Source organism: Brassica oleracea, chromosome C6, assembly GCF_000695525.1.
Source record: "Brassica oleracea var. oleracea cultivar TO1000 chromosome C6, BOL, whole genome shotgun sequence".
Taxonomy (NCBI): Eukaryota; Viridiplantae; Streptophyta; class Magnoliopsida; order Brassicales; family Brassicaceae; genus Brassica; species Brassica oleracea.
The window spans coordinates 14,048,389-14,075,725 of record NC_027753.1 but is presented as its reverse complement, the minus strand read 5'-3'; the positions used below and the strand labels follow the sequence as shown (position 1 = coordinate 14,075,725).

The 27,337-nt window shown below is 38.3% G+C and overlaps 3 protein-coding genes and 1 long non-coding RNA gene across 8 annotated transcripts; 2 read left to right on the top strand and 2 right to left on the bottom strand.

Moving 5' to 3' along the window:
• Positions 1–80: 80 nt before the first annotated feature.
• LOC106297106 (phospholipid-transporting ATPase 6-like) lies at positions 81–5,095 on the top strand. The gene is made up of 11 exons (XM_013733387.1): positions 81–216; positions 529–2,423; positions 2,499–2,609; positions 2,696–2,972; positions 3,046–3,134; positions 3,212–3,299; positions 3,392–3,601; positions 3,699–3,824; positions 3,915–4,013; positions 4,084–4,275; positions 4,359–5,095. The coding sequence occupies exons 2-11, from the start codon at positions 586–588 to the stop codon at positions 5,049–5,051; spliced, it is 3,723 nt and encodes a 1,240-aa protein (XP_013588841.1). The 5' UTR covers positions 81–216; positions 529–585; the 3' UTR covers positions 5,052–5,095.
• Positions 5,096–5,370: 275 nt separating this feature from the next.
• Positions 5,371–7,620, bottom strand: LOC106300659 (eukaryotic initiation factor 4A-1). Its single transcript, XM_013736855.1, has 4 exons — positions 7,462–7,620; positions 6,917–6,986; positions 6,726–6,829; positions 5,371–6,637 (listed from the first exon to the last, which is right to left on the bottom strand). Exons 2-4 carry the CDS (start codon positions 6,982–6,984, stop codon positions 5,571–5,573), a joined length of 1,239 nt encoding a protein of 412 aa, XP_013592309.1. The 5' UTR covers positions 6,985–6,986; positions 7,462–7,620; the 3' UTR covers positions 5,371–5,570.
• Positions 7,621–18,033: 10,413 nt separating this feature from the next.
• On the bottom strand, positions 18,034–21,551 carry LOC106297544. The gene is made up of 15 exons (XM_013733763.1): positions 21,502–21,551; positions 21,349–21,417; positions 21,170–21,263; positions 21,020–21,103; positions 20,758–20,900; positions 20,572–20,695; positions 20,357–20,440; positions 20,130–20,269; positions 19,928–20,018; positions 19,752–19,835; positions 19,543–19,676; positions 19,341–19,446; positions 19,089–19,181; positions 18,766–18,964; positions 18,034–18,692 (listed from the first exon to the last, which is right to left on the bottom strand). Exons 1-15 carry the CDS (start codon positions 21,549–21,551, stop codon positions 18,676–18,678), a joined length of 1,512 nt encoding a protein of 503 aa, XP_013589217.1. The 3' UTR covers positions 18,034–18,675.
• Positions 21,552–21,970: 419 nt separating this feature from the next.
• LOC106298912 lies at positions 21,971–23,723 on the top strand. 5 transcript variants are annotated; one of them, XR_001261608.1, is made up of 9 exons: positions 21,971–22,057; positions 22,157–22,324; positions 22,476–22,601; positions 22,685–22,760; positions 22,827–22,879; positions 22,949–22,995; positions 23,081–23,247; positions 23,353–23,400; positions 23,482–23,723. It is a non-coding gene; the product is annotated as an uncharacterized LOC106298912 (long non-coding RNA). The 5 variants fall into 5 exon arrangements; XR_001261605.1 differs by having other exon boundaries at positions 22,157–22,601; positions 23,353–23,393; XR_001261604.1 differs by having other exon boundaries at positions 22,157–22,601.
• The last annotated feature ends 3,614 nt before the right edge of the window (positions 23,724–27,337 follow it).

The window sequence follows — 27,337 nt, the reverse complement described above, 5'->3', positions numbered from 1 at the left end:
CTAATCTTTTTTTTTTTTTTTTGGATCAAATAACCTCTCTAGCCTCTTCTTCTCCATCCATTTTCCATATTTTCGATCTCTTTCTCTCGCACCGTTCCTTCCTCTTCTCACATCATCGACGATCGCTGCTTTTTTCGTTTCCTTCATTTTCTTGTTGTAACCAGAAACACAGCGCGTTTCATCCGTGTTGATCATGAACGAGCCTCTTGCTTCCAGGTAAATCTAGCCGCGGAAGTTTCTCTGACGTGATGCTCACGCGATTTCAACCCCTGTCTTTTCTTGTATTGCAAGCTTTCGGGGTTTCTGGGACAAATGTTTGATGTATATGATTAGATTCGCTGATCTCGTTTCTCAATAACACATCCATTGTCATCCTTCATTGAAATTTCAAAAATCAACAACCGTAATTTCAGAGTGTGTAGCCTCCGATTAGATATGGCCTTAAACCTAGCCGGTTCTGAGATTATGTCTGGCTATGATCGGAACTGATCCTGACGTTAAGCTAATACGTTCTGTTCATTTTGGCAGTTACGAGGGCTTCTTCATCAACACTTAACGGTGCTCTTCTCTACAAATTGAAAAAGAATGGCTCGTCGTCATAGAATTAGGTCAAGGATCAGGAAAAGCCATTTCTACACCTTCAGATGCCTCAGACCCAAAACTCTCGACGATCAAGGCCCTCACGTCATCAACGGACCAGGCTACGCCCGCATCGTCCACTGCAACCAGCCTCATCTCCACCTCGCCACCAAGCTCCTTAGGTACCGCTCCAACTACGTATCCACCACCAGGTACAACATGCTCACATTCTTGCCCAAATGCTTGTACGAGCAGTTCCACCGCGTCGCCAACTTCTACTTCCTCGTCGCTGCCATCCTCTCCGTCTTCCCTCTCTCCCCTTTCAACAAATGGAGCATGATCGCCCCTCTCGTTTTCGTCGTCGGCCTTAGTATGGGTAAAGAGGCCCTGGAGGATTGGCGCAGGTTTATGCAGGACGTTGGCGTGAACTCCAGGAAAGCTAGCGTTCACAAAGGAAATGGTGAATTTGGTCGCAGGACGTGGAAGAAACTCCGCGTCGGGGATGTGGTCAGAGTTGAGAAAGATGACTTCTTCCCAGCTGATTTGTTCTTGTTGTCGTCTAGCTACGAGGACGGGATCTGTTACGTGGAGACTATGAACTTAGATGGAGAGACTAACTTGAAAGTTAAGAGATGTTTGGATGCTACTTTGGCTTTGGAAAAATATGAATCTTTTCAGAGTTTCTCCGGAACGATCAAATGCGAAGATCCGAATCCAAACTTGTACACCTTCGTTGGGAATCTAGAGTGTGATGGACAGGTTTATCCGCTTGATCCTAACCAGATTCTCTTGAGAGATTCCAAGCTGAGGAACACGAGTTATATCTACGGTGTTGTGGTCTTCACGGGTCACGACACAAAGGTCATGCAGAACTCTACAAAGTCTCCTTCGAAGAGAAGCAGCATTGAGAAGACAATGGACTATATTATCTACACTCTCTTTGGCCTTCTTTTGTTCGTCTCCGTCATCAGCTCTCTAGGATTCGCCGTGATGACGAAACTCGTGATGGCGGATTGGTGGTACCTGCGACCAGACAAGCCCGAGAGCTTAACGAACCCAACGAATCCATTGTACGCATGGGTTGTCCATTTGATCACTGCTCTCTTGCTTTACGGCTACTTGATTCCCATCTCGCTCTACGTCTCCATCGAGTTGGTGAAAGTCTTGCAAGCGACTTTCATCAACCACGACTTGCACATGTATGATAGCGAGAGCGGGACTCCTGCTGAGGCGCGCACCTCGAATTTAAACGAAGAGCTGGGGCAAGTTGACACCATCCTTTCTGATAAAACGGGAACGCTGACGTGTAACCAGATGGACTTTCTTAAATGCTCGATTGCTGGTACTTCTTACGGTGTCCGTGCCAGCGAAGTAGAGCTAGCTGCTGCAAAGCAGATGGAGATGGATCTCGAGGAGCAAGGTGATGACATTACAAACCTTCCCATGACTAAAGTCAGGACACAACGCTACGCGAAGCTTGCCAGCAAGACGTCGTCGGATTTTGAACTGGAGACTGTAATCACTGCTAGCGATGAGAAGGATCAGAAGAAGAGCAGTGGTATCAAGGGGTTTAGTTTTGAGGATAAGCGTCTGATGGATGACAACTGGGTAAATGAGCCCAATTCAGATGACGTTTTGATGTTTTTCCGTATACTGGCGGTTTGTCATACTGCTATTCCTGAGATGGATGAGGATACTGGGAAGTGTACTTATGAAGCTGAGTCTCCTGATGAAGTTGCTTTCCTTGTTGCTTCTAGGGAGTTTGGTTTTGAGTTCACTAAGAGAACTCAGTCAAGTGTTTTTATAGCTGAACGGTTCTCACCTTCAGGTCACCCAGTTGATAGGTCAGACTCTTTCATCTTTTACATTGATAATTTTTTTGTGTGAAAATCTCTAATCATGTGGTGGTTATTTTGCAGAGAATACAAAGTGTTAAATCTATTAGACTTTACTAGCAAAAGAAAAAGAATGTCTGCTATTATCCGAGATGAGGAAGGACAGATTCTTCTACTCTGTAAAGGCGCTGACAGGTTTGGCTGCTTAACTTCCATAGTGATTATCACTTCTTCCTCTAAGCAAACTCTAATGGTTCTTGTTTCTTAATTTTTTTTTGCAGCATTATATTTGACCGGTTATCAAAGAAAGGAAAAGATTATTTGGCAGCTACTTCAAAGCACTTGAATGAATATGGTGAAGCTGGTTTGCGTACATTGGCACTCGGTTATAGAAAGCTGGATGAAGCAGAGTATGCGGCATGGAACAGTGAATTTCACAAAGCTAAAACTTCAGTAGGAGCTGATAGAGATGAATTGCTGGAGAAGGTATCAGATATGATGGAAAAGGAATTGATCCTTGTTGGAGCTACTGCTGTAGAGGACAAACTGCAAAAAGGGGTATGAAGCATAGTTCATTTTTTATTATTAATGAAATCATTTTCAGCTTACTGTTAGTAGCTCACTTGATCAGGTGCCTCAATGCATAGATAACCTTGCCCAAGCTGGCCTCAAGATATGGGTTTTGACAGGAGATAAAATGGAGACAGCAATAAACATAGGGTTTGTTTTTCTTTGTTGCTGATACCATACACCATAGATTCTCCTTGGACTAAATAATTTGGTTTGGCCAAATGCAGATATGCCTGCAGTTTACTTCGACAGGGTATGAAGCAGATAGCCATTTCATTTACTAATGTAGAGGAGTCTTCACAGAACTCGGAAGCTGTATGTATAATGTCTATTCTATTAAAAAAATTACATTACTGTTTGAAGTAGAATCTTGAATGTGATGTAAAATAATGTTCGTTAATGTGCAGGCTGTAAAGCAGAACATATTAATGCAGATCACAAATGCCTCACAGATGATCAAAATAGAGAAAGATCCACATGCAGCGTTTGCCTTGATCATTGATGGGAAGACACTTACATATGCTTTGAAGGATGATGTCAAGTATCAGTTTCTTGCACTTGCAGTTGCCTGTGCTTCAGTTATATGCTGTCGCGTCTCTCCTAAACAGAAAGCACTTGTATGAAAAAACTCCAAGCAGTTTTAAAATTGATTGGAATCCTTTGACAAACAATGCGTCCAAGAACATGACAGTGTCTTGGTTATTTCTTTTTCAGGTAACAAGGCTAGCTAAAGAAGGAACAGGGAAGACAACTTTGGCAATCGGTGATGGTGCAAATGATGTTGGAATGATACAAGAAGCTCATATTGGTGTCGGCATCAGTGGCGTTGAAGGCATGCAGGTGCTTACACTTTTCTTCAACACTATGAAACATACTTAAAAAGTTTTTTTTTTAATTTGATAAAAAGTAATATCTGTTTTTTTGTTGCAGGCTGTAATGGCAAGTGACTTCTCCATAGCCCAGTTTCGGTTTCTGGAGAGACTACTTGTTGTCCATGGACATTGGTGTTACAAGAGAATAGCCCAAATGGTAATATATTAGATATATCACTAGACCACATCTATATATGGTCTTGATTGGTAATTGTTGTTTGTCACAGATTTGTTATTTCTTCTACAAGAACATAGCGTTTGGCCTAACTCTCTTCTACTTCGAAGCCTTCACCGGGTTTTCTGGTCAATCAATATTCAACGACTCCTACTTATTACTCTTCAACGTTGTCCTAACCTCTCTCCCTGTCATTTCTCTCGGAGTTTTTGAACAAGATGTTCCTTCTGATGTCTGCTTACAGGTTATATACTCTCTCCGTCATCTTCATATTAGGAAAAAACAAACCTTTCTTAGTTTAATTTATTTGCCTTTTTCTCCTTCTAGTTTCCTGCATTGTATCAACAAGGCCCCAAGAACCTATTCTTCGACTGGTACAGAATCCTCGGATGGATGGGAAATGGAGTTTACGCATCCATAGTCATCTTCGCACTCAACCTCGGAATCTTCCACGTCCAATCATTCCGCTCTCATGGCCAAACCGCAGACATGAACGCCATGGGAACGGCCATGTTCACTTGCATCATTTGGGCAGTAAACGTTCAAATCGCTCTAACCATGAGCCACTTCACTTGGATCCAACACGTGATGATTTGGGGAAGCATAGGAGCTTGGTACATCTTCCTCGCCCTTTACGGCATGTTACCACCGAAACTCTCTGGCAACATCTTCCACATGCTCATCGAGGTTCTAGCGCCTGCACCGATCTTCTGGCTCACCAACCTCCTGGTCATAGCGGCCACAACACTCCCTTACTTGTTTCACATCTCGTACCAAAGATCAGTGAACCCTCTCGACCATCATATTATACAAGAGATCAAGCATTTCAGGATCGATTTGGAGGATGAGAGAATGTGGAAACGAGAGAAGTCAAAGGCTAGAGAGAAGACAAAGATTGGTTTCACGGCTAGGGTCGATGCTAAGATAAGACAGCTACGAGTCAAGCTTCACAGGAAACATTCGGTGTTAAGTGTCATAAGTGGGACTTCGTCTAATGATACAGCTTCGAACATGATTTGATACCCAAGTAAGTTTTGTTTTAACTCATTGTTTTCTATGAGTGGGTGGGTTTGAAAATAGATGAAAATATATAAAAAAAATTATACTCTTTTTGTTTTCTCATTATTCAAATCATTTATATGATTTTAGAACAATTAGAAAAGAATTGTACTGTGTTTGTGTATGCGTAAAAAGAGAGATGTGATTACTGATTTAATAATCTGTTTTTATTGTTTGTGTATACTTTGTTTTTTAACGAGCCCATTAATGTATATATAATTATATATACCCAATAAAAGCTTAAATCGACGCCTATTAGGAAAAACTTTGTGCATCAAACGAGAAAATAAATAAATATTGCATGAGATTAAGAAGAAACATGTTCAGATGAGACATATATATGTTCGAAAATGAGACGAGAGGTATCGATGAGTAAAGAGAGAGAGAAACAGAGAAAGTTGGGTCAAAAATCAAAATAAGAAGCTTGCGAAACAAGTAACCTATTCTTCTTCTTCTTCAACGGTGGTTTTCCTTTCTTCTTCAAAGCAGATCGGCAACGTTTGAGGGAAGCTCCTCAACAACAACATTGTAGAATTTCTGAATATCAAAAAGCATTCTCTCATCATCCTTCGTCACAAAGTTAATGGCCACACCTTTCCTCCCAAACCTTCCACTTCTTCCGATACGGTGAAGGTAATTCTCCGGCTGAGTCGGGAGGTCAAAGTTGATGACCAGAGACACTTGCTGCACATCGATACCACGAGCCAAGAGATCTGTCGTGATGAGGACACGGGAAGAGCCAGACCTGAACTCTCTCATGATGATGTCTCTCGTGTTTTGGTCCATGTCTCCGTGAGTCGCTGAGACCGTGTGGTCACGGCTCCTCATTTTGTCAGTGAGCCAGTCCACCTTGCGGCGAGTGTTGACGAAGATGACGCTCTGAGTGATGGCTAAGGTCTCGTAGAGGTCACAGAGAGTTTCGAGCTTCCACTCTTCCTTCTCCACGTTCACGTAGAACTGCTTGATACCTTCGAGGGTGAGCTCGTCTCGCTTCACCAGGATCCTCACCGGTTTGCTCATGAACTTCCTTGTGATCTCGAGAGCCTCTGGCGGCATCGTGGCTGAGAACACTCCGACCTGAATCTTCGGTGGGAGAAGCTGGAATATGTCGTAGATCTGGTCCTTGAAACCACGGGAGAGCATCTCATCAGCTTCATCAAGGACAAACATCTTGATGCTGTCGGAGCGAAGAGACTGTCTTCGGAGCATGTCAAAGACACGACCGGGAGTTCCAACGACAACATGGACACCGGCCTGGAGGATACGCTGATCCTCACGGACACTGGTTCCACCAACACAAGCATGGACCTTGACGCCAAGGTAGTCTCCGAGAGCACGCATGACCTTCTCGATCTGCTGAGCAAGCTCTCTGGTGGGAGCCAAGACGAGAGCCTGGCACTGGACAAGGGAGAAGTCGAGCTGCTGCAAGACACCAGAGCAGAAAGTGGCGGTTTTGCCAGTACCAGACTGAGCCTGCTGGATCACATCAAGACCCTTGCAAAAGGGAACGATTCCTCTTTGCTGAATAGCAGAAGGCTTTTCAAAACCTGAACAAAAAGAAACAAGAATCAAGCCCCCAAGTATAAGATAAGAGTTGAGAGGATGTGACTATGATGACTCGTCTTAACGACATACCATAGGCATAGATACCCCTAAGAAGGTTCTCTTGCAAACCCATGGCATCAAAGCTCTCATGGACCTCATCATAGGAGGTGAAGAACTCATCCTGTCCCTCAAGGCTGCACCAAAATAAGAAATAACAATTAGCCAAACACACAAGAGGAGACAAAAGCATTATTAAGAAGCAAAGATGTTAAAAGACATACACTTCATTGAGCCTCTGGTCAAACTGACGAGTATCAAACTGGGTGCCTTCTGGTGCTGATCCTGCCATGACTGGTAACAAACACACACAAAGACATATTACAACTCAGATCAAAATAGCTTTATTTAATGAATAAAACACTACTATCAAATCAAAGCATTAATATCTAAATATACCCAAACTTGAGATTCCATAAATATAAAGAGGAATCTGAATAATATATATATATATATACTCATGTCAGGAGAGAAACAAAGCTAATACTTCATCCAATATCATATTGATACCATCCCAAATATATATATAAGCATCTTTCTCCATAAAAGCATATTAGTAATTTTGAAAATCAAAAGCTAACCCTATCGTAACAAGGATACATTAACATCGAAAGTAAGGTACTTTTAGGGTTTCAACCACTAATTGATTCATGTTCTCATAACGACGACGACGCAGAGAGTTTACACAGATCAAATTGAAAAGCACTAATCAGAGAAGAAGATCCAAATCTCAACAAATCGCAGAGAAAGTAGAAGAAGATTTGCCAACCTTGGGAGATTGATTCGGGAACAAAAAGTGTGAGACTTTCTTAGAGAGAGCTTGAAATCTTCCAAGCTCGGATCTGAAGCGAATCGTAAAGAGATAAACTAAAAAAGAAAAGAGCGAAAGGTAGGTATAGAGAGAGAGAGACTGTGGATGGATGTAAACGTGTAAGCCTGTCCGTTCCTTTTATTTATGTGCAAGGGTCTTACGGTTTCCTCTTATTACGATTTCTTCTTCTTTTCTATTTCAGAGTTTCTAATTTTACCCCATAGTTTCCTTTTTCTCACTTCTCCACTTCTCTTATGAATTGAATCACACAATTGCTGACAAGTGACAACAACTCTCGTAATCTATCTATAATAATAAGATAGGGTATTCTCCCTTCTCCTGCTGCCACGGTGCCATGAAGCATTTCGTGACACGTGTCGACACATCAGGGTATTTTCGATTTTTGCTTCCTGCCGGTCTATACATCCTTTCATTTAAACTGGGTTTTTATTTATTTTGACCCAAACTTTTGCAAACCCCTTAAAAACCAAAATGGGATCAGGGTTCTCCCTCCGTCTTCCTCTAAGCTGCGACAGAAGCTTAGAGTGACGATCCGATCTACATAACGTGTACACCATCCATAACTCAGAGGTTTTGGCAGTGGCGAGATTCAACACCGGTAGATTCCTCACACCATCGAAGCAAGAGAAAATCATAAGCTGAATATGGGATTTGGTCGTATTTGTTTCCTTCATCATTTGTTTTCATTTAAGTGAATTATATAGCTTGAGCAGTAGCAAATATTGTTTATTTCTGTTCTTTATATTTGGTATGAAATTGTTTTTGTTCTTTTGAAAGGTCTCTGGATCACTGATTGTTACCTTCTTTTTCGTTTCAAGTACTTCCCTTTATAAGAAATCTTTTGTTTGCTCTATAAATCTCTCCAAAACCATTAAATTGCATCCTTTATTTTTATTCTGCAGATGGTACTCCGAGAAGACTGTGTTGCTGAGTTGAACAATTACATAGACCCTCTCTACCGGTAACTCACTACTCTTCTTCTCTTTTTTTAGCTCTATTCATGTTTAGTCTGATGTTCCTAATCAATTCATAAGCTCTCTTTCCGAGTTCCGGTTTTGTCGGCTCTCATGTATTCAAACAGGAGAATTTAGATGGAAAACTTCTGACTTGCATTTTGGAGGTTGATGGTAAGCTGAATCCATGAAAGTGCAATACCGAATCAGGTGCTTCAATTATGCTATTCTACTTTATATATATAATGCTCACTTTACGACTAGAAAGGTACTTTAGGTTGTCTAATCTCTAAAAAACAATTAGCTTGAAGGCAGAGCCTGGGCACAATATCATCTATTTGAAAGTCATGTTACATACTCACATGACTGGGTATAGATGAAAGGATCATGGCACCATCTTTAACATATAGATATATATATATTTGGAATGTCGGACACTAACTCCGAACCGTTTTCTGGTGTTGATGCAGGCAGGGTCTTAAGAAAGCTGATTAGCAGAGCATACTTGATGATTTAAACAAGCATGACCTAGGGTTCACACAGCACTCTGTTTCAGGGGCAAGGCCACAAGTGGTTCCAACCAACCTGCACTGCTGCTGGTAATCACTAATCCGGGTACATCAGCTGGTTTTTTTTTTATCACGCTGCTTTCTCAGCCTTCATTTAATTGTTTTTACTAACTTATGTTTCTCTCAAGTCAATTACACTTAACAGGTATGCTCATGGTGTGCAGAATGTGTCGATTTTGTCCTAATTAATTAGAGGTCTTCGTCCAAAATCACATTTTGGGTATGATATTCTTTCATCTAGATGCTTTTATGTATTTTTGTGTGTGTTGTTCCTATTATGTGCGCCTATGCCTTGCTTTGACGTTTTTTTCCTTGCTTTTAGGTTCAAGTTTGGTACCATACATGCTGGTACTGGTCCGTAGGAAGGTCAGTAATTTCTGTTCTATTCTTCAAGTGTTGTTTTAATGTCAACCAAGACATAGTAATATTCTCAAAAGTGGACGTGTTTATATAACAGACTTTGGACGCTATAATGTTGTTGATGAGCTCGAGATTCTGAAACGGTCGACCATGAATCCTTTGGTGTTGGGTGCCACATCTGGCAGTGACGTACAATATAACGCAGTACAATGATGTTAGGAAACTGGAGACTGTTACAGTGGCGGAGGTGAATACCTACGTTCTGAACTCGCCCCTATAAGATTTACTGATCCAAAGGGGTTAGCTGGTAAGGAAACCCAATAAGAAAGGCCCGAAGAGCTTAGTTTCCTTCATGGAGCACTGTCATTAAACCACTCTATCATTACTCCCAATGCTTAATATTATTTCTATAAATCTTATGCTATGCAAATAAGGGATTGGGCACTTAGGCGTTTTTGTCTCACTTTTGATTTTGATACTTCCTGAATTTTTTTTGCAAATAAGGGATTGTGCACTTAGGCGTTTAAATAAGGAATTGAGCACTTAGGCGTTTAAATATGAATTACTTCTTAGTTTCCACATAAAATCAAATGTTCAGCCTTTGTTATTTACCTACTGACATTATATGCCATACATTATTTGTCAAAGTAGCCACCTTGGCCGCACTAAGAGCATCATTATCCCTGAAACTCACTAAGGGTTACTTAAATTTTTTTTTGTCTGATTTAAAAATAAAAAAAATAAAAATGGGAACCAATCGCGGACCGCCACGTATAAGTGGGGCTCACGAATAGTGCCAGAAACGAACAAAGCACGTTCTTTATTTTGCATACAGAAGGTAAAATTTGCCAAAATAGAATTAAAAGAGTCACATATTGTCCCCTAATAATTATTTTGGAAATTCTTGTCCACTTCCCCACAGCCACTACTACTATTTTATCCTACAAGACAACTTGATATTTCCCGTAATCCGCGCCAATATTCTCATCTCAACTAACAGAATTTGCTTCAAAGTGCTATCTGTTAATAATAGCAGATAAAAAACACCCTCATGTTCTACACTTTTTTCGTTTTAAAAGTATATGAATTTCATTATAAAAATGAGATTGTTTGCTTATTACAAAAATGTATATAAATTTCACTAAACAACTCTGACTTATGAGTCCATCATCTCTAATTAGCCTTAGAAGAAGGTTTGTATCTCTATCGTTTACCTATATGGCATAACCATATTATGCAGAGAATGATAGATATAGGACAAACTTGAATGGAAATAAATAAAACCATAAAAGATCAATTTTATAAACAAACCGGAACATCTTTGCACGAAATACATGTAAAACAGCTCTCATGTTACATAACAACCCTCATGACAACAGTGTGGACAATAACATGTCATCCAATAACATAAATAATTGATGCAACATATGCTACTATTACAAGAAAGAGAGAGAAAAAAATTTGTACCTCAGAAAAAAATTTGTACTTCAGAAAAACCATATCCCACAAACAAATATGTAACTGAAATCCTTGAAATGATTGAGAATAGGAACTCATCAATGTATTTGCCACTTTCCCTGAATCAATTCTTCTTTCTAGATAAATCAGACGAGAACTACGAACCAAAAAAAAAAAGAAATCACACCACTATAAATAACATTTTCCATACCTCACGTCCAAGTGTTAATTTGCAATGTAAACACTAAGATACTCAACAATCATTGTGCTACACAAGTTATCGACGTCCGCGCGTATCGCAGACAAACCACTAAATTATATTGGAACTCCTACTTCCTGATTCATTATAATGTCTTTTTAAATTTCATGACCAGAGAAAACATAAGCTGAGCAATTTTGCACGTTATAAAGTGCATCTGCCCTTTCTTTACGAACCATACGTCCACTACATCTTACAGATGCAAATATTCCAGCTCCTCGTCATTTTTAGTAATTTGTAACAAAACACTAAGATCAAACCACTCAACTAAGAAGTTACGAAACCACCAGACACACCACACTTTCTGTGACAAATTTTTTTTTGTGTAGAACAACTTCCGGCACAAGAATACTTTGTCTGATGAGGTTCATATGTGTACCTTTAATTACAGTGCATGCATGGTCACATCAATGTTAAAAGAAACCCAAAAGTTAATCCATCCTTGTCGTTACTAATCAAAGCCCCTCAGACAGTGTTTTTAAAACCGGACCGATCCGATAGTTGGACCGGATTCGACCGTGAACCGGTTATATAGCCGGATTGGTCTAGTAATTGGTTCGACCATGAACCGGCCACATAGCCGGATTATATTTCAAAGTTATTAAACCAATAAAAACCACTAAAACTATCGAAAATCTATAAACCATCCATATAAACAAGAAACTAATTTATATTTATAATATTTTATGTTCAAAATTGATTTATATTTTAACTATGCATCATATTTACTAATATTACTTTTATTTTTTAGTATGTAAATATAAAAGTAATATTAGTAAATATGATGCATAGTTAAAATATAAATCAATTTTGAACATAAAATATTATAAATATAAATTAGTTTCTTGTTTATATGGATGGTTTATAGATTTTCGATAGTTTTAGTGGTTTTTATTGGTTTAATAACTTTGAAATATAATCCGGCTATGTGGCCGGTTCATGGTCGCATTAAAATTATAAATTAATAATTTATCTGTATATATTTTTTATATTTACAAATAAAATATTATATTAAATTAACACTTAATATATTTTGATGAGATTTAGTAAAACTATATCTAAAACCACATTTGAAATCTATGAAACATATTTTATATGCACCAAATAATATAATAAAAACAAGATGAATGTTGAATTTCAAAAAATTAATTAATTTATATACAAAAATAAAATATTTTCTTATTTTTTTAAAATATTATATTTAAGATGAACAAATTCTAAAAAAAATTGAATAAGATAGAAAAATTTAAAAATATTTTTTTTTTCTAAATTAATAACTTTTAAATTAGTAAAATCTCATAGTGCCATTATTATAAATTTATAGTTTTATTGTATCTAAACCATAATTTTTTACAGAGAATAATATCTCACCACACACAACCACCAATACAAACACACAAAACCAACCCAAACAAATAAAAATAATTTGGAAAAAAATATAATGACATTCCGCATGGATGTCACTACTGGATAATCAAAAAAACAAACACAAAAAAACAAACACAAGCATTACATGTTTCTGTTTTTGAACAACAATTTTACTTTATGTTTTAAGTTCAACTAACATTTAAATCGGTACTATCGCCTATTTATTTTTATTTTTTTTAATCGATCAATGAGAACCACTTACAGTACTATCACTAACTACTACCAAATGAATTACAAAAACAATTTTGAAATCATTAGAGAATAAAAATATGAACCCGGCGCGTAGCGCCGGAATACCACTAGTAATAAAATAAACGGCGATGTAGTTAGTTCTCGAGTTGGAATATAAAAAAAAACACTAGGCATATGGACATCTTGGATCGTTTTCTTTTGATTTTCTCTATTTTTGTTTTTCTAGGTCCAATTTAGTTCCGGTTTGGTTCAACTTTTTAGATAATTTTGATTAATTTAAATAATTTTATTAGATTTTTGGGAGAAATTTTAAATAATTCAGATAAAATATGGGATGATTCAGTAAATTTAAAATATGACTGAAATAATATAGAAAAATTTGAAATCATATATAAAATCATTCATGGTAAAACATGAAAGAAATAAAAAAGATAAAGTTTCACAAATTATTATTTTATCGGTTTGTCTTATAATTTAAGTCAGTCAAATTTGAAACTGTTAATTTTTTTAATTTATGGTGTTCATTAATTTAGTTTCTACCGTATATATATAATTTGAAATCCACGTGCCCCTCTTCGGCAAACAAAGAAGAGAACACCTCACACAGATCTCGATCTTCATCTTGACGGCTCGCTGTCTCCACCTTTCCCTTCTGGTGGTTCATCACAGCTCTCATCAGCGGGAACCTCTCTCATTCCTCTCCTTCCCGATGATTAATTTGCTATGGATTTGAGAGAAACCCCAATCTCACAGATCAACGGTGTTAATGGTGATGAGATTCATCATAAGCTCCAAGCTAAAATCACTGCCTCTGAATCAGGTTATATGCTTCCGGAAGAGAAGTTGGATGCTCCGACGAACTCCAATAAGCTCCTGATTGAAACAAAGACCTCCGGTGTAGTAACTGGTGACGCGACGGGACTGCAGCAAGCTTCTTCTCTGGACCCTCGATGGCCATATCTTGGACTATGGTCAGCGAGTCGAAATCCCGTCTCTTCTGTTGTATCACCTTCGTTGGTGAAATCTGCAACCACCGCGGCTCCTCCTCGTGTTACTGAAACCATCGCATTTCTTCATGCTCCTGAAAACAATCCAGCTCCTCCTGCTTTTTGAAGACATTGCCCCTCCTCCTGACGAAGCAACCGATCAGGTAACAAAAGAAAGTCATGAACTCGAGGTTCCTCTAACCCAACAAGATGTTCTTCACCAAACTGAAGAAACCATAGAACAAGTTCCAGCACCATTCGTACTTTCTATGTGAGCATGGTCAAAGCGACTTGTGTTAAACCTCTCTCTTTCGTCTATAACACCTGAGCCATCCACGCCTCATAGCTATGACCTTTAGTTGGTGCAGAGTCAGATTGAGAATTTTTGGTCTTCATTGTAGGAAGGTACCAACATTAAGCAGAAAAAGTGTTTGGTGAAAGGAGCTCCTCTCTCATTTAATCTCCCAATTGCGAAGTTGCCGCCTCCAGAACTAAAGGAAAATGGCTCTCTCTGCTTTCCATGGGCTGCAAGGATGAACTCAGCGACAATGAACTTGTATCGTGCTTCCCACCAACTTTCAGACTTGATGGCACTCGTGAGATTATCATTCCAACTAAGGTACTACAACTTGGCCCTGAGAATGTAGTAGAATATGTAATTGGGCAATTTCATCGCTGTTATGTACCCTCAGGTGGTCTTATGCATGATGTCGTAAACCATCTTTGGGGTAGAAGCTGCAAAATTGTCAGTCGGAAACTAGGAAAATCATCTTACTTTTTCCATGTTCCACACAAAGAGACAAGTCATTGGATTATTCAGCGAACTGTTTGGCATGTAGATGATTGCTTAATGTTTGTGGCTCCTTGGAATCAAGTAGGGACTCTAAAAATCCCTAAAATCTCCACTGTACCAGCTTGGGTGACTTTAAAAAATATCCCAACGTACTGTTATTCCAGGCTTGGAATTTTTCACATTGCCTCTAAACTAGGTGACCCCATGCTCACTCGCAAACAAACGCTAGATCCCTTCAAGATAGGAGAGGCAAAGATTTTGGTGGAAATAGAGCTTGATAAGAATTTCCCCAAACAAATCGCATTGGATGATAAACTTGGTAACATCTTTTTAGATGATGTGATTACTCTTGGATTCCATCGATTTGTGAAAGATATGGAAGTTTGGGTCACAAAGCAAAAATATGTCTTTTTAAGAAAGGTAAAAAGGATAACATAAATGAAAAAAGTTCGGATGAAGAAGATGTAAAGATTCCTACGGTTTCTATTGACTCTTTCATGGAGATCAATGTTTCTCAACAAAAGATATCAGATAGCAACATGGTTGACGACACAATTGTGTTGACTCAAGAAATGCATCACTCATCCAGTGTGCATGTGCCCCCATCAATCTCCTTCCCAATTGGAAAGGACCGAAAATCTCTCATGAACTACAGATACCTTGTCTTTTCAGGGATCTCCTTACAAGAAGAGATCCACTGTTTTAGCTCCATCATTTACTAATGCCAAGTCTACCCCATGCCCCAAACTAGCATGTTCATCATCTGTTCGCACTATTCTCCAGGTTATGGAAGATGTTCCATCAAATATTATCATGGATGAGGGTATTGTACTCTCGGTAAATGATCTTTCAAACATGACCTCTTTTACATCCGAGTATATCTAACATGATGTTAATATGGAAAGTGATTTCCATATTAATGAGGAAATGGATGACTATGCAAGTGTTTCAAGAAGGGATATGATAATCAAGCCTACACAAAAATACCAAAGAAATGAATAGTTGACGGTTCGTGGAAAAAGTAAGCGAAGCCGGAGAGGCTGAGGATCCTGATCATGCGTGCAAAAACTTTCTGAGTTGAAAAAACTAAAGAATTGTAAAAGTCTCTTAGACCATCATTAATCTCAGTCTCTTAACTGGGGTTCTTAGCTTCGGCTAAGAGACGGTTCTTAGCTTCGGCTAAGAGACGGTTCTTAGCTTTTCTTACATAAAATCTAAGAAAAGCTAAGAACCGTCTCTTAAATAAGAGATATAAGAGACGTCTCTTAGCCGAAAAATATTAAAAAAACAAAAAAAAAGTGTCAAATCATGAGTTAAGAACCCCGGCTAAGAGACCGGGGTTAATCATGCCCTTAGGTTCTTATACCTCTTTTTTGCTTATATCATGTACTAACTTTTTCAAACTATCTGATCTAACTAATCACATCTTGTACCTCTTTTTTAAATTGAAAGTCTTTTTTTTTTAAAAAAAAGCTACTTTACATGTTTTCCTACCGTATAAACACTAGTAACAAGATAACCTCTATTTACCTCTACTTTTCCGTGGTTTTTTTTATTTTGGTTAAATTTTGTGCGGATAAAGTATAGTGTTAAGAAACATTACTGACGTGTCACATAAGGAAACACTTATCTATTCCCTCACTCAATATTAAAGAACCAGTCCAGATAGCTGAACCAAACCCAAAACTTAGAAGCTCCATGACCTGCAAAAAATTAAAACAAAGCAAAAGACAGTTGATGAAATGATGTGCAATGTCGGTTCTTGAAGTTGCATTCTTTTTCTGGATTTTTAAGCATAATTGAAGCATCAGTTGGCTTTTCGTCTGCCAATTTTTAAGCATACTGTTTCAAGTAGGGATACTAAAAATCCCTAAAATTTCCATTGTACCAGCTTGGGTGACTTTAAAAAATATCCCTAACGAACTGTTATTCCAGGCTTGGAATTTTTCACATTGCCTCTAAACTAGGTGAGCCCATGCTCACTCACAAAGCAACGCTAGATCCCTTCAACATAGGAGAGACAAAGATTTTGGTGGAAATAGAGTTTGATAAGAATTTCCCCAAACAAATCGCATTGGATGATAAACTTGGTAACATATTTTTAGTTGATGTGATCTACTCTTGGATTCCATCGATTTGTGAAAGATATGGAAGTTTGGGTCACAAAGCAAAAATATGTCTTTTTAAGAAAGATAAAAAGGATAACATAAATGAAAGAAGTTCGTATGAAGAAGATGTAGAGATTCCTATGGTTTCTATTGACTCTTTCATGGAGATCAATGTTTCTCAACAAACGATATCAGGTGGCAACATGGTTGACGACACGATTGTGTTAACTCAAGAAGTGCAACACTCATCCTGTGTGCATGTACCCCATCAATCTCCTTCCCAATTGGAAAGGACCGAAAATTTCTCATGAACTACATATACCTTGTCTTTTCAGGGATCTCCGTACAAGAAGAGCTCCACTGTTTTAGCTCCATCATTTCCTGATGCCAAGTCTACCCCATGCCCCAAACTAGCATGTTCATCATCTGTTCGCACTACTCCCCAAGTTATGGAAGATGTTCCATCAAATATTGTCATGAATGACGTTATTGTACTCTCACTAAATGATCCTTCAAACATGACCTCTTTTACATCTGAGTATATCTAACATGATGTTAATATGGAGAGTGATTTTCATATTAATGTGGAAATGGATGACTATGCAAGTGTTTCAAGAAGGGATAGGATAATCAAGCTTACACAAAAATACCAAAGAAATGAATAGTTGACGGTTCGTGGAAAAAGTAAGCGAAGCCGAAGAGGCTGAGGATCATGATCATGTGTGCAAAAATTTTCTAGGTTGAAAAAACTAAAAAATTGTAAAAGTCTCTTAGGTTCTTATACCTTTTTTTGCTTATATTATGTACTATGTGATCTAACTAATCACATCTTGTACCTCCTTTTTAAATTGAAAGTCTTTTTTACAAAAAAAAGCTATTTTACCTGTTTTTCAGCTGTTCGTGTGAGGCCCCTATGTTTGGGTTTTAGTTTCCCGTGTTGTGGGTTTAGTTTCCGGGGATATCTATGTCTTCCGCCGGCTATTAGAATTTCACCGTGTATCTTTCCAAAGTTATCAATGAAAATTCTAGTGAAAAAAAAAATAGTGTTCAGAAACATTGTTGACGTGTCACACAAGGAAACACTTATCTATTCCCTCAGTCAATATTAAAGAACCAGTCCACGTAGCCGAACCAAACCCAAAACTTAGAAGCTCTATGACAAGACAACCTGCAAAAAATTAAAACAAAGCAAAAGTTGATGAAATGATGTGCAATGTCGGTTCTTGAAGTTGCATTCTTTTTCTGGATTTTTAAGCATAATTGAAGCATCAGTTGGCTTTTCATCTGCCAATTTCTGCATCTTTTCTTTTTTTCTTCTTTTTGATCCAAATTTCCTTTTTCTCATTACGAATCGGATTTGTATAGTTTTGTACAAAACCTTTTAGTTCTTGTCAGAGAGAAACACAAGTGGAAAGATCAAATCTTTTATCGTATATTACATTTGACCCAGTGACTGCGTCGCCGATTGTGCGGAGCTCCGATGTCTGCTGCTACTGTTTCTTATTCTCGTTGTATACGAGAGCTTTTAGCTGGGAATCTAAGTGTAAGCTTTCTCAACTTCTTCTCCTCGCTTCTTTGACTGCATCTGCTGCAATAAAAGCTGTTGTAATCTGACTCTGAAAGGCTTCACATTCTACAAAACCTGGTGCTAATCGAAATATCGAAAACCTCTGAAGAGAAGGTAATGCAGCAGCATTGGTGAAGAGCTAAGGATATTTCATGCTTTGAGTCAAATGTTAACGGTACGGAGAACTTGCGTTTGTAAAAGCGTTGCATCATGAGTATACCACAAGCTGAACTGATTTCCTTGAAAGTGATTCGTTCATATAAAGCTACCCACCCCACCGCCACATTCTCTGAAACTTTAGTTATATACAACCAGAAACGTTTAACCTCAAAAGCTAAACAGAAAGTGACAAAGTTTTAGTCAATTAAATCACATATATGCAACTCAAAACCCAAACTATCAAAGAACCAGTCCTCCAATACGTCTACATTGAACCAGACCAGAAGGTAGAGCTTTTAGGGCAGGCAGGGAAACCTAGCTAGTCGCCTTTGGTACCTGCAAGAAAGAAAGAAAAAAAGGGTGAGTGATGATGAAGAGGTTGAGTTAGGTAGGTGGAAGACATTATTACATCGGTCAAGAGCTTCTTTGGCCGCCTGCAAGACTAGTTCGTTTTCTTCCAACACCTTTTTGGCCCTATCTGCAGCTTCGTATGCCTCTTTCGCTTCTACATCTTTCCGATCAGACACTGCAACTGCTTTTGCTGCGGCCTCATTTATCTCATCTAGTTTTTCAGGAGTAATATCGAGGATCTTGTAGTGGGTTTCTACCTGCATTTCCAATTTTTCAATCAAACAAAATACTGTATAATACGATTCAAGCATCATTATGAACTAGTATTTTTTAGTACCATAGAAGATACTACTTGTTAAATAAACAAAACCAAGGTGGTACCTTCTCTAGTATGCATTGAGAAACACGTTTTTGCAGCCCTTCTTCCAACAGCTGCCTATGATTTGGCCGTACAACATTCCTTTTAAACCTTTCCTGCAATTTATCAACCACCAAAACAGTTTTGACTGACGTGCAGCATGATGATGGTGATCAAGAACAATGGAGGAGTAAGCAAACCAAGTGGCAATCATTGTCTCACCCGCATCAACTCAGATCAAAACCATGGAAACAGATAATTAGATAGAGAGAGACCTTCCTATTAACCTGGATAAACTGGTAAATTCCTTCAATATCAACACCATTTCCATCATTGATTGTTGATATAGCGTCAATAACAGGGTCATAATAAGGCGTATTCCTGAAAGAAAAAAAAAATTAATAAATGGAAATAATCTGTCAATATACAATACAGAGATCAGTTTTTAACATTATAAGATTCGAAAATGTCACCAACCCAGAGGAAGTAGTGGCATCTGAAGAAGAAGAACTCTTTGCAGGATCATTCTGATCAGCCACTGCAACAGCTTGTGACTGGGCCTCATCCATATTATCTGAAGTAACATCCAGGATCTTGTAGCCGTATTCTCCCTAGCATTTGCAAGTTATTTTTTATCATCAAACAAATATATATAGATTTCTACTTAAATGAACAAACTAGGTTACCTTCTCTAGTTCGTTTTCAGAAACACGTTTGTTCAGCTCGTCTTCCAATATCTTCATGTAATCTGTCGGTATTTTGTACCTATTCTGCAATTTATCAACCACAAAGAATAACTTTCAAGACTAATGAGGACTAAGATGCAGAATGATGTTAGTGAGATGGTCCTATATATATTAACCTCGATATATTCGTAAATCTCGTCAATATTAACACCGATTCCATAATCCATTGTTGATATAGCCTCAGTAACCATGGCCTCAGGCATATCCCTGAAAAAGAGGCGAAAGATCCGGACAAAATTAATACAACAATGATATGGAATATCAAATACTGTAACGTAATAAAAATTATAAGATTTCAAAATATCACAACAAACAAACCCATAGGGTAAAGCGTAATCTGAGGAACTAGTAGCAGGAACTTTCTGATCATCAGAGTCTGAAACTGATTTTGACTCGGTCTCTCTTGTCTCACGTGTATTTTCTGAAGTAACATGGACGATTTTGTAGCGGTTCTCTACCTGCATTTTCATGTTTAATACATATCTCGATTCTAGGATCACAATGATCAAGTTTTTAATATTATGTATAGATGCTAGTTAAGGTACCATCTCTAGTTGGTTGTCAGAAACACCCAAGCCCAGGTACTCTTCCACCAGCTTCCTAAGTTCTGGCCCTAGATTATAACTCCCCTGCGATTTATCAACCACAAGAATAAGTCTTTTTTTTTTTTGAGTGAGATGATGAACAATATGGAGGAATAAGCAAACCAAGTGGCAATTATGGAAACAAAATGATTAGATAGAGAGATGGTCCTATTAACCAGGAGATAATCGCAAATCTCATCAATGTCAGCACCGTTTCCATCATTGAGTGTTCTTATAGCCTTAAGAACCTTGCCATCAAACCTTTTCCTTTCCCTTTCCCTGAAAAGAGAGAGAAAGAATCTGTCAGAAGACAATAAACAGAAATAAAAGATCAAAATTTTTAACATATAAAGATTACAAACCCAGAGGAGGAACTACTAGGGAGATCTGAAGAAGTATTTGGAGGATCTGCAGGCACTGCAACAGGTTCTTCTGACTCGGTCTCTGTTGTCTCATGTGTGTTTTCTGAAGTAACATGGACGATTTTGTAGCGGATACCATCTACCTGCATTCGCAAAGTTGTATCTTTTTAATCAAACAAAGAAAGTAGAATACGTGTCTCGGATTCTAGCATCATAATTGATCAACTTTTAATATATGTGTATAGATGCTAGTTAAATGTACCATCTCTAGTTCGTTGTGATGAACACGTTCGTTCAGCTCGACTTCCAACAGGTGTCTGTCACATTGCGCTACAGGGTAATTATCCTGAAATTTAAATGATCGTCTCATCAGATCAAAACAGCATGGAAACAAATGATCAGAGAGATTAACCTGGATATATTCGTAAATCTCATCAATGTCAGCACCGTTTCCATCATTGAGTGTTCTTATAGTAATAATAACCGTGTCATCATCACGCGCTTCCCTGAAAGAGAGAAAGAAATAATCTGTCAGAATACAATAGATGAAAGATTAGTTTTAACATAAAAGATTACAAATGTCAAACAAACCCAGAGGATGAACTACTAGGGTGATCTGAAGCAGCAGCCTCACGAACCGGGTCATCTACATGCCTGTTCCTGAAAGAAAGAAAAAGCTAAGTAAAGAGGGGAAAGAAACTATCAAAATAACAATAACATGAATCAAAGATCAATGTCACAAACTCAGAGGAACTATCGTCGTCATCGGAAGAACTATTTGCTGCACGATCCATGGCTGGCTACTGAAACAGAGAATTAGGGCTTTAAAGATCAAGAAATTTGAATCATAAGTCGATTGAATTAAACCTTCCTTGAGATTACACAACAAGATACATGTTCATAGATCTCTCAACCGAATCGATTTCAATGAGAAAGAGAAACAGAAGATGTCGTCACTCGATTTACCTTGGAAGAATAACCGATGGCTACAATCTCTATCCGCGCTTCAGAAATGCACAGTCGAAGTCGTCGGAGAAGAAGAGAGAAGGAGAAGGAACCGATTCTTTGTGTTTCCCGCTTCTCTACTTGCGAGATCGTATTTATATATAGCCTATATCCACTGAAGCTATCAATGGGCCTACGTTAAAGCCCATTAATTAAATAGTCAAACATTAATCTCACTAAAAAGTTTCTTCACCTTCGTTTGGTTCTGTGCGAAACGAAAATCGGATCGGCTTAAGCAGCTCCGATTGCTCACTCAATGGATTATGCGTCACGTATCATCAATCCTCCCAAGAAAGTAATCTGTTTCTCGATTCCATTTTCTCCCATCAATATTTTCAGTTTTGTTCAGTGTTATTTTTGATTTTCTGAACTCGGTTCATTTGAATTATATCAGCCAAGTAGTAAGAGATTTATGATCACCCTGGAATCATTTGTGATCTATGGGGTCACCGGCGTTGATTGAGATGTAATTTGAAGGATGTTTCCATCTTATTACGGCGTGAGCAAGCTTCAACAATCCGCTACTTTTCCACCACTAACTGGGCTATTATAAACAGACAAGGTAGTGTTATCCTCCTCCTCTATTGGAACATTTTTGTCCAATTTTTAGTGCTTGTGAGGCTCTCTGTCTCTGCTTGGCGCTTCAGCTTGTTATCCTCCTCCTCTATTGGAACATTTTTGTCCACTAACTGGGCTCTCTGTCCGTCACCAAGTTTCACGAGGATCAAGGATTTTGAAACCTCTTTGACTGTATAATTATGACAAGTCACAGCCTCACGTTTGGCATTCTCAAAGCAAACTATCCCTCACTATTATTCATCTGTTGACAAACTTATGGGGTAAGTATTATTAAGTTTCCAATGATGTATTTTGAGTTGTTGTCACTGGGCAAACTAGACAAAGAAGTTTTTTGTATATGCAGTCTGAGGAGTCAGCTCAATTCATTCCGAGAGGCTTCTGGTGGAAAACGGATACCTGTCAATGATCTTGTTGTTAAGGTACATCTTACTTGCATACACTTGCAAACAAGCGAACAGATCTTTTGAATAACTTGCCATCTTCAGGCGTTTCAGGCTGCGAGCTGCAATAGTTCATGGACTGATGATTACATCCGCCAGTGAGTACATCGATGACAAAATTTTGGATACCTCTCTAGCTTATCAAACATGTTAACCTTTATCTATAGGTTTCAAAACGCAGAGAGAAAATGGGCTCTATGTTCCTGTGGTGAAGGTAAACAGCACACAATTTATTTGTTTAACCCTTCACTGCTGCAAAAACTGCAGACTGCTGAATTGTATCAATATCTTGACTCCAGGACGCAGAAAGGTCTGTCTACAATTGGAGAAGAAGTTCGGTTATTGGCTCAAATGGCAAAAGAGAACAGCAGTTTACAGTCTCTAAATTGGCTTGGACCTTTTGGAATCAAGCAATTCTGTGCAGTGGTTTATCCCCCTCAAGCAGCCATTCTAGCAGTTGGATCTGGTAAGCTCTCTCTCTCTCGTTACAGAACAGAGTATGTTACTATCTTCCCAAATATCCAACAACTGATTCGTGTTATGTGTCTGAATCTTAAAAAAAAAAAAGCAGCTGAAAAGAGAGTTGTCCGTGGCAACTGTGACCATCGCGTGGTAGACAGTAATTCGTCTTTCTATCATTATACATTCACAATCATTAGGAAAACTGTTTTAAATCTAAACATGCCGCTTTCTTCTTCAGGTGCCATTGGAGCTGAATGGTTGAAAACATTCAAGGGGATATATCATCGAGCACCCTGAATCTATGTTGCGCTAATCAGACAAAGAATCATACACTGACAAAACACACATTAAAGCTCATAAAGAGTCTCTGAATCTGTCATTTCTCACTTTGGATTTTTTACTTTAAATCTCTGTATTTTTTTGGGAGAGTTAAAACAGATTTTATTTCGTTAATTTAAACTCCATTATTTATTTTGTTAATTAGTAAGATAAAATCTCTTAAGACCTTAGATCGATTTGAATTGATTTTTTTTTTTTGTTTTTTTTTTTTGACAATAATAATAACTAAATTAAGATAAAGGTTCTACCGACTTGGAAAGCCAGTCGGTGGAATCAACGTATTGCTATTGTTTGTATATTCAATATATTCTAGCAACATGCAAAATATCTAGACATGTTGTAAACTTAAGGATTTAGAACTGTAAGTTTCTGTATATTATTAATGAATAATTGTTTCTTTTATATAAGAGTTACAAGAGACATAAATGGAAATACAAGAATATGAAAGATTACAACTCATAAACATAAAAGAAAAGGGAAATCCTAATCATACAAGGAAAAGAAAATTGAGTTTCCTTTTCTCCTAAACCATGTAGCCGTCTCTCTCTCTAAGTCTCGCGGCCGCCGCCTCTCTCTCTAGGATTGGGCCGTCTCTCTCTAAGTGTATGGGCCGGTTATGGACCGGGCCGGTTATGGACATCCATCAATTGATTTATAACACTCCCCTTTGGATCGGGCCGGTTATGGTATGAATGTAACAAGACCACATGGCCACGAGTATGATCAAGTCTAGAACAGTTTAACCAAATATGTAGTTTCAGATTTCGATTTTAAAATAATCTAAACTAGGTCATTAGGGTTTTAGTTTAAACAAGCCAAACAATCAGATTCGAGTTTGAACAATCCTAACAATAGTTCTAGGTGATCAAATCAACCAATCAATGTTCAATTTCAAACAATCAAAATCGATTTTCAGAATTAGGGTTTTAGGGTTTCCATTTTATTAACAAGCAATTTCAATTTCAGGATGATCAAATTCAATCTCAATCAATCAATCAATCAGTTTTAATTTATCAATAGTTTTCGAATTAGGGTTTAGGGATTTCGAAAATTTGATATTAGATCAAAAGGATTTGATTTGAGACTCAAAACCTTTAAGCATCTGATTTTAATTGATCAATGGATCAATCTCGATTTTTAGGGTTTGGGGATCGAACTTATAAAGCTTCGATTTACTCGCTTAGGGATTGATCTATTATCTTATGGCTTTCATCTTAGAGATTATATTTTAGGGTTTCATTCTTTACAATCAACCAAATTCGATTCATTATGTTCTTAGAATTCGAAATACCTTTAGTTTAGTTGTTTGTAGAAACCGGACCACCAAGAATGAACCTCGAGCTTAGACACGATCGGGACACGAGCTGGCTGGGACGCGAGGGGTACACAAGCTGTCTTGGACGCGAGCTGGAACGGAGTCGCAAACGGATTAGGGTTCGTCGGTATCGTCAGGTTCGGATTAGGGTTCCAAAGCAAATCGGCGCGCACTGTATCTGTGCGTGAGGGCGCGTCGGTGGTCAGATCGACAAGCGGTTTGCACTGAATGATTCTTCTCGGCCAGGGCTTCGATTTGATATCTTGATCGTTTTCTGGGTCCTCACGGTTTGGGAGAACGGTCTCTTCGAAGTTCTGAGGCAGATTCCTTTTCATTTAAGGTTTTAGGGTTTTAGCGATTTGGCTTTAGGTTCAGGGTGTTAGAGGCTATCGTGCTGATAACGTGTTGTAAACTTAAGGATTTAGAACTGTAAGTTTCTGTATATTATTAATGAATAAATGTTCCCTTTATATAATGGTTACAAGAGAGATAAATGGAAATACAAGGATATGAAAAATTAAAAATCATAAACATAAAGGAAAAGGGAAATCATAATGATACAAGGAAAAGGAAATTGAGTTTCCTTTTCTCCTGAACCATGTAGCCGTCTCTCTCTAAGTCTCGCGGTCGCCGCCTCTCTCTCTAGGGTTAGAACGTCTCTCTCTAAGTGTATGGACCGATTATGGACCGGGCCGGTTATGGACATCCATCAATTGATTTATAACAAGAGGCTTTTTGTTTTGTTTTTGGTTTTGATTTTTATGTTTAGATATTGTATTAAAATCGAAAGGTATCTAATTGCGAACTGTGAGACAAGAGAGTAAACTCAGCAGAAAAAGACATCAACGGGGAAAGGAGTGAGAGAAAGGAGATCTGAGTTTTCTCTCCGGCGTACGGCCGGCGCGTGAGCGTCCGTGCCGTCGCCGGAACCTTTATTCCTTTTCATAGAGGTTTCTTTTGGCCTCTTCTTCGTCGCCTCTCACCGATCGCTTTGTCTGAGCTCTGGATTGGAACCATCCTCCAACGGTGGTTTCCTCGCGTGGAGGGAAGACGCGGTCGCGTGGAGGCTAACGGAGTGAGAAGAGACGCTTGCATGTGTCAGTGGTGATTCTGGGAGATGGAGGCTATCACAGATCCGTCGACGCCGGTTTGTTTTCCGGGAGGTGGAGGCTTCTTCAGCTTCGCCGCCGCCGGTTCTAGTTCCCGGGAAGGAGAGGCTTTCTCTGCTCCGTCTTCGCCGGTTTTGGCTCCGGAGGGTAGGGGCTCACATAGCTCTACGCTGTCGGTTTAGGTCCCCGTTCTCTTTTGGGGTTTTTTTTCTTTGTCTTTACTAGTATGGATTGGGTGGAATTTGCGGTGTGGTTCTTGTCGTTAGGGTGGTTGTTCGGATTTGAAGGGATGAGCGATCGGTAGACGATGAAGCTCTCCATCGATGGCGACGACGACAAGAGAAGGAAAGCATAGTTCTTGAGTCTCGGGCTTGATATGCCCAGTAGGAGCGTGGATGATTGGGATGAGCTCTCGGTTAGTCCGATGACGCTCTCCTTGACAAGCGCGACGGAGGAGAGCCATTCGACGGTAACAGCCGGGATGAGTCGAGTCGTGTTTGGGTTAAGCCGACCCGGGTTCTTGGGTTTGTGGGCCTGTCGGGGTTGGGTTTGTGGGCCTGTGGGCCAGTTTGTCTAGGGTTTGGCTGGTTTTGATAATTGGGTCGTGGGCCTTTTATCTTGTAATTTTTTGGGCTTGGTCCATTTTCTATTTTAATGAAATATTGACGGAAAAAAAAAAAAATCTAATTGCGAACTGTTCTTATGATTTTTTTATATGTTTAAGATATGCGTATTTATCTTGTTTATGCACACTAGATCTTTTCTCCGCGCTACGCGCGGATAATATATTTATATTTGTTACATTTATCATTTTTATTTGTATGTGAAATTTTTTTATTAAATTATATATAACTAATTTTAAAATTTGATTTTTTAATATATTTTAGTTTGGAGTAAGTATTTCTATTATATGTAACACAATTAATTAATGAAGAATCAAGTCCGAGATTTTAGAGTTATGTAAAAAAAAATATAATTATGTATAAAACATAAATTGTCTTAGTTTAAAAGATCGGAATCTCATCTCGAATAAATTCACGAAAATAAAAAGTACTCCAATAACCTACTTAAAATATAAAACCCTCCTTTCAATAAAAACCGTACTTAATAATATATTTTTTACGTGTAATAGTTGAAAACTAACAATTGAATATCGATCTAGAATATTATTTTAATATATCTAAGGGCAAATCTCCAAAATAGCACATTTCTAAGTTTATATCACAAAATAGCACTCAAAAACTAAAATGACCAAAATAGCATTTTATCATTTGAAAATTTTAATTTTTTTATTTTTCAAAATTTGAAATCTTATCCCCAAAACCTCATTT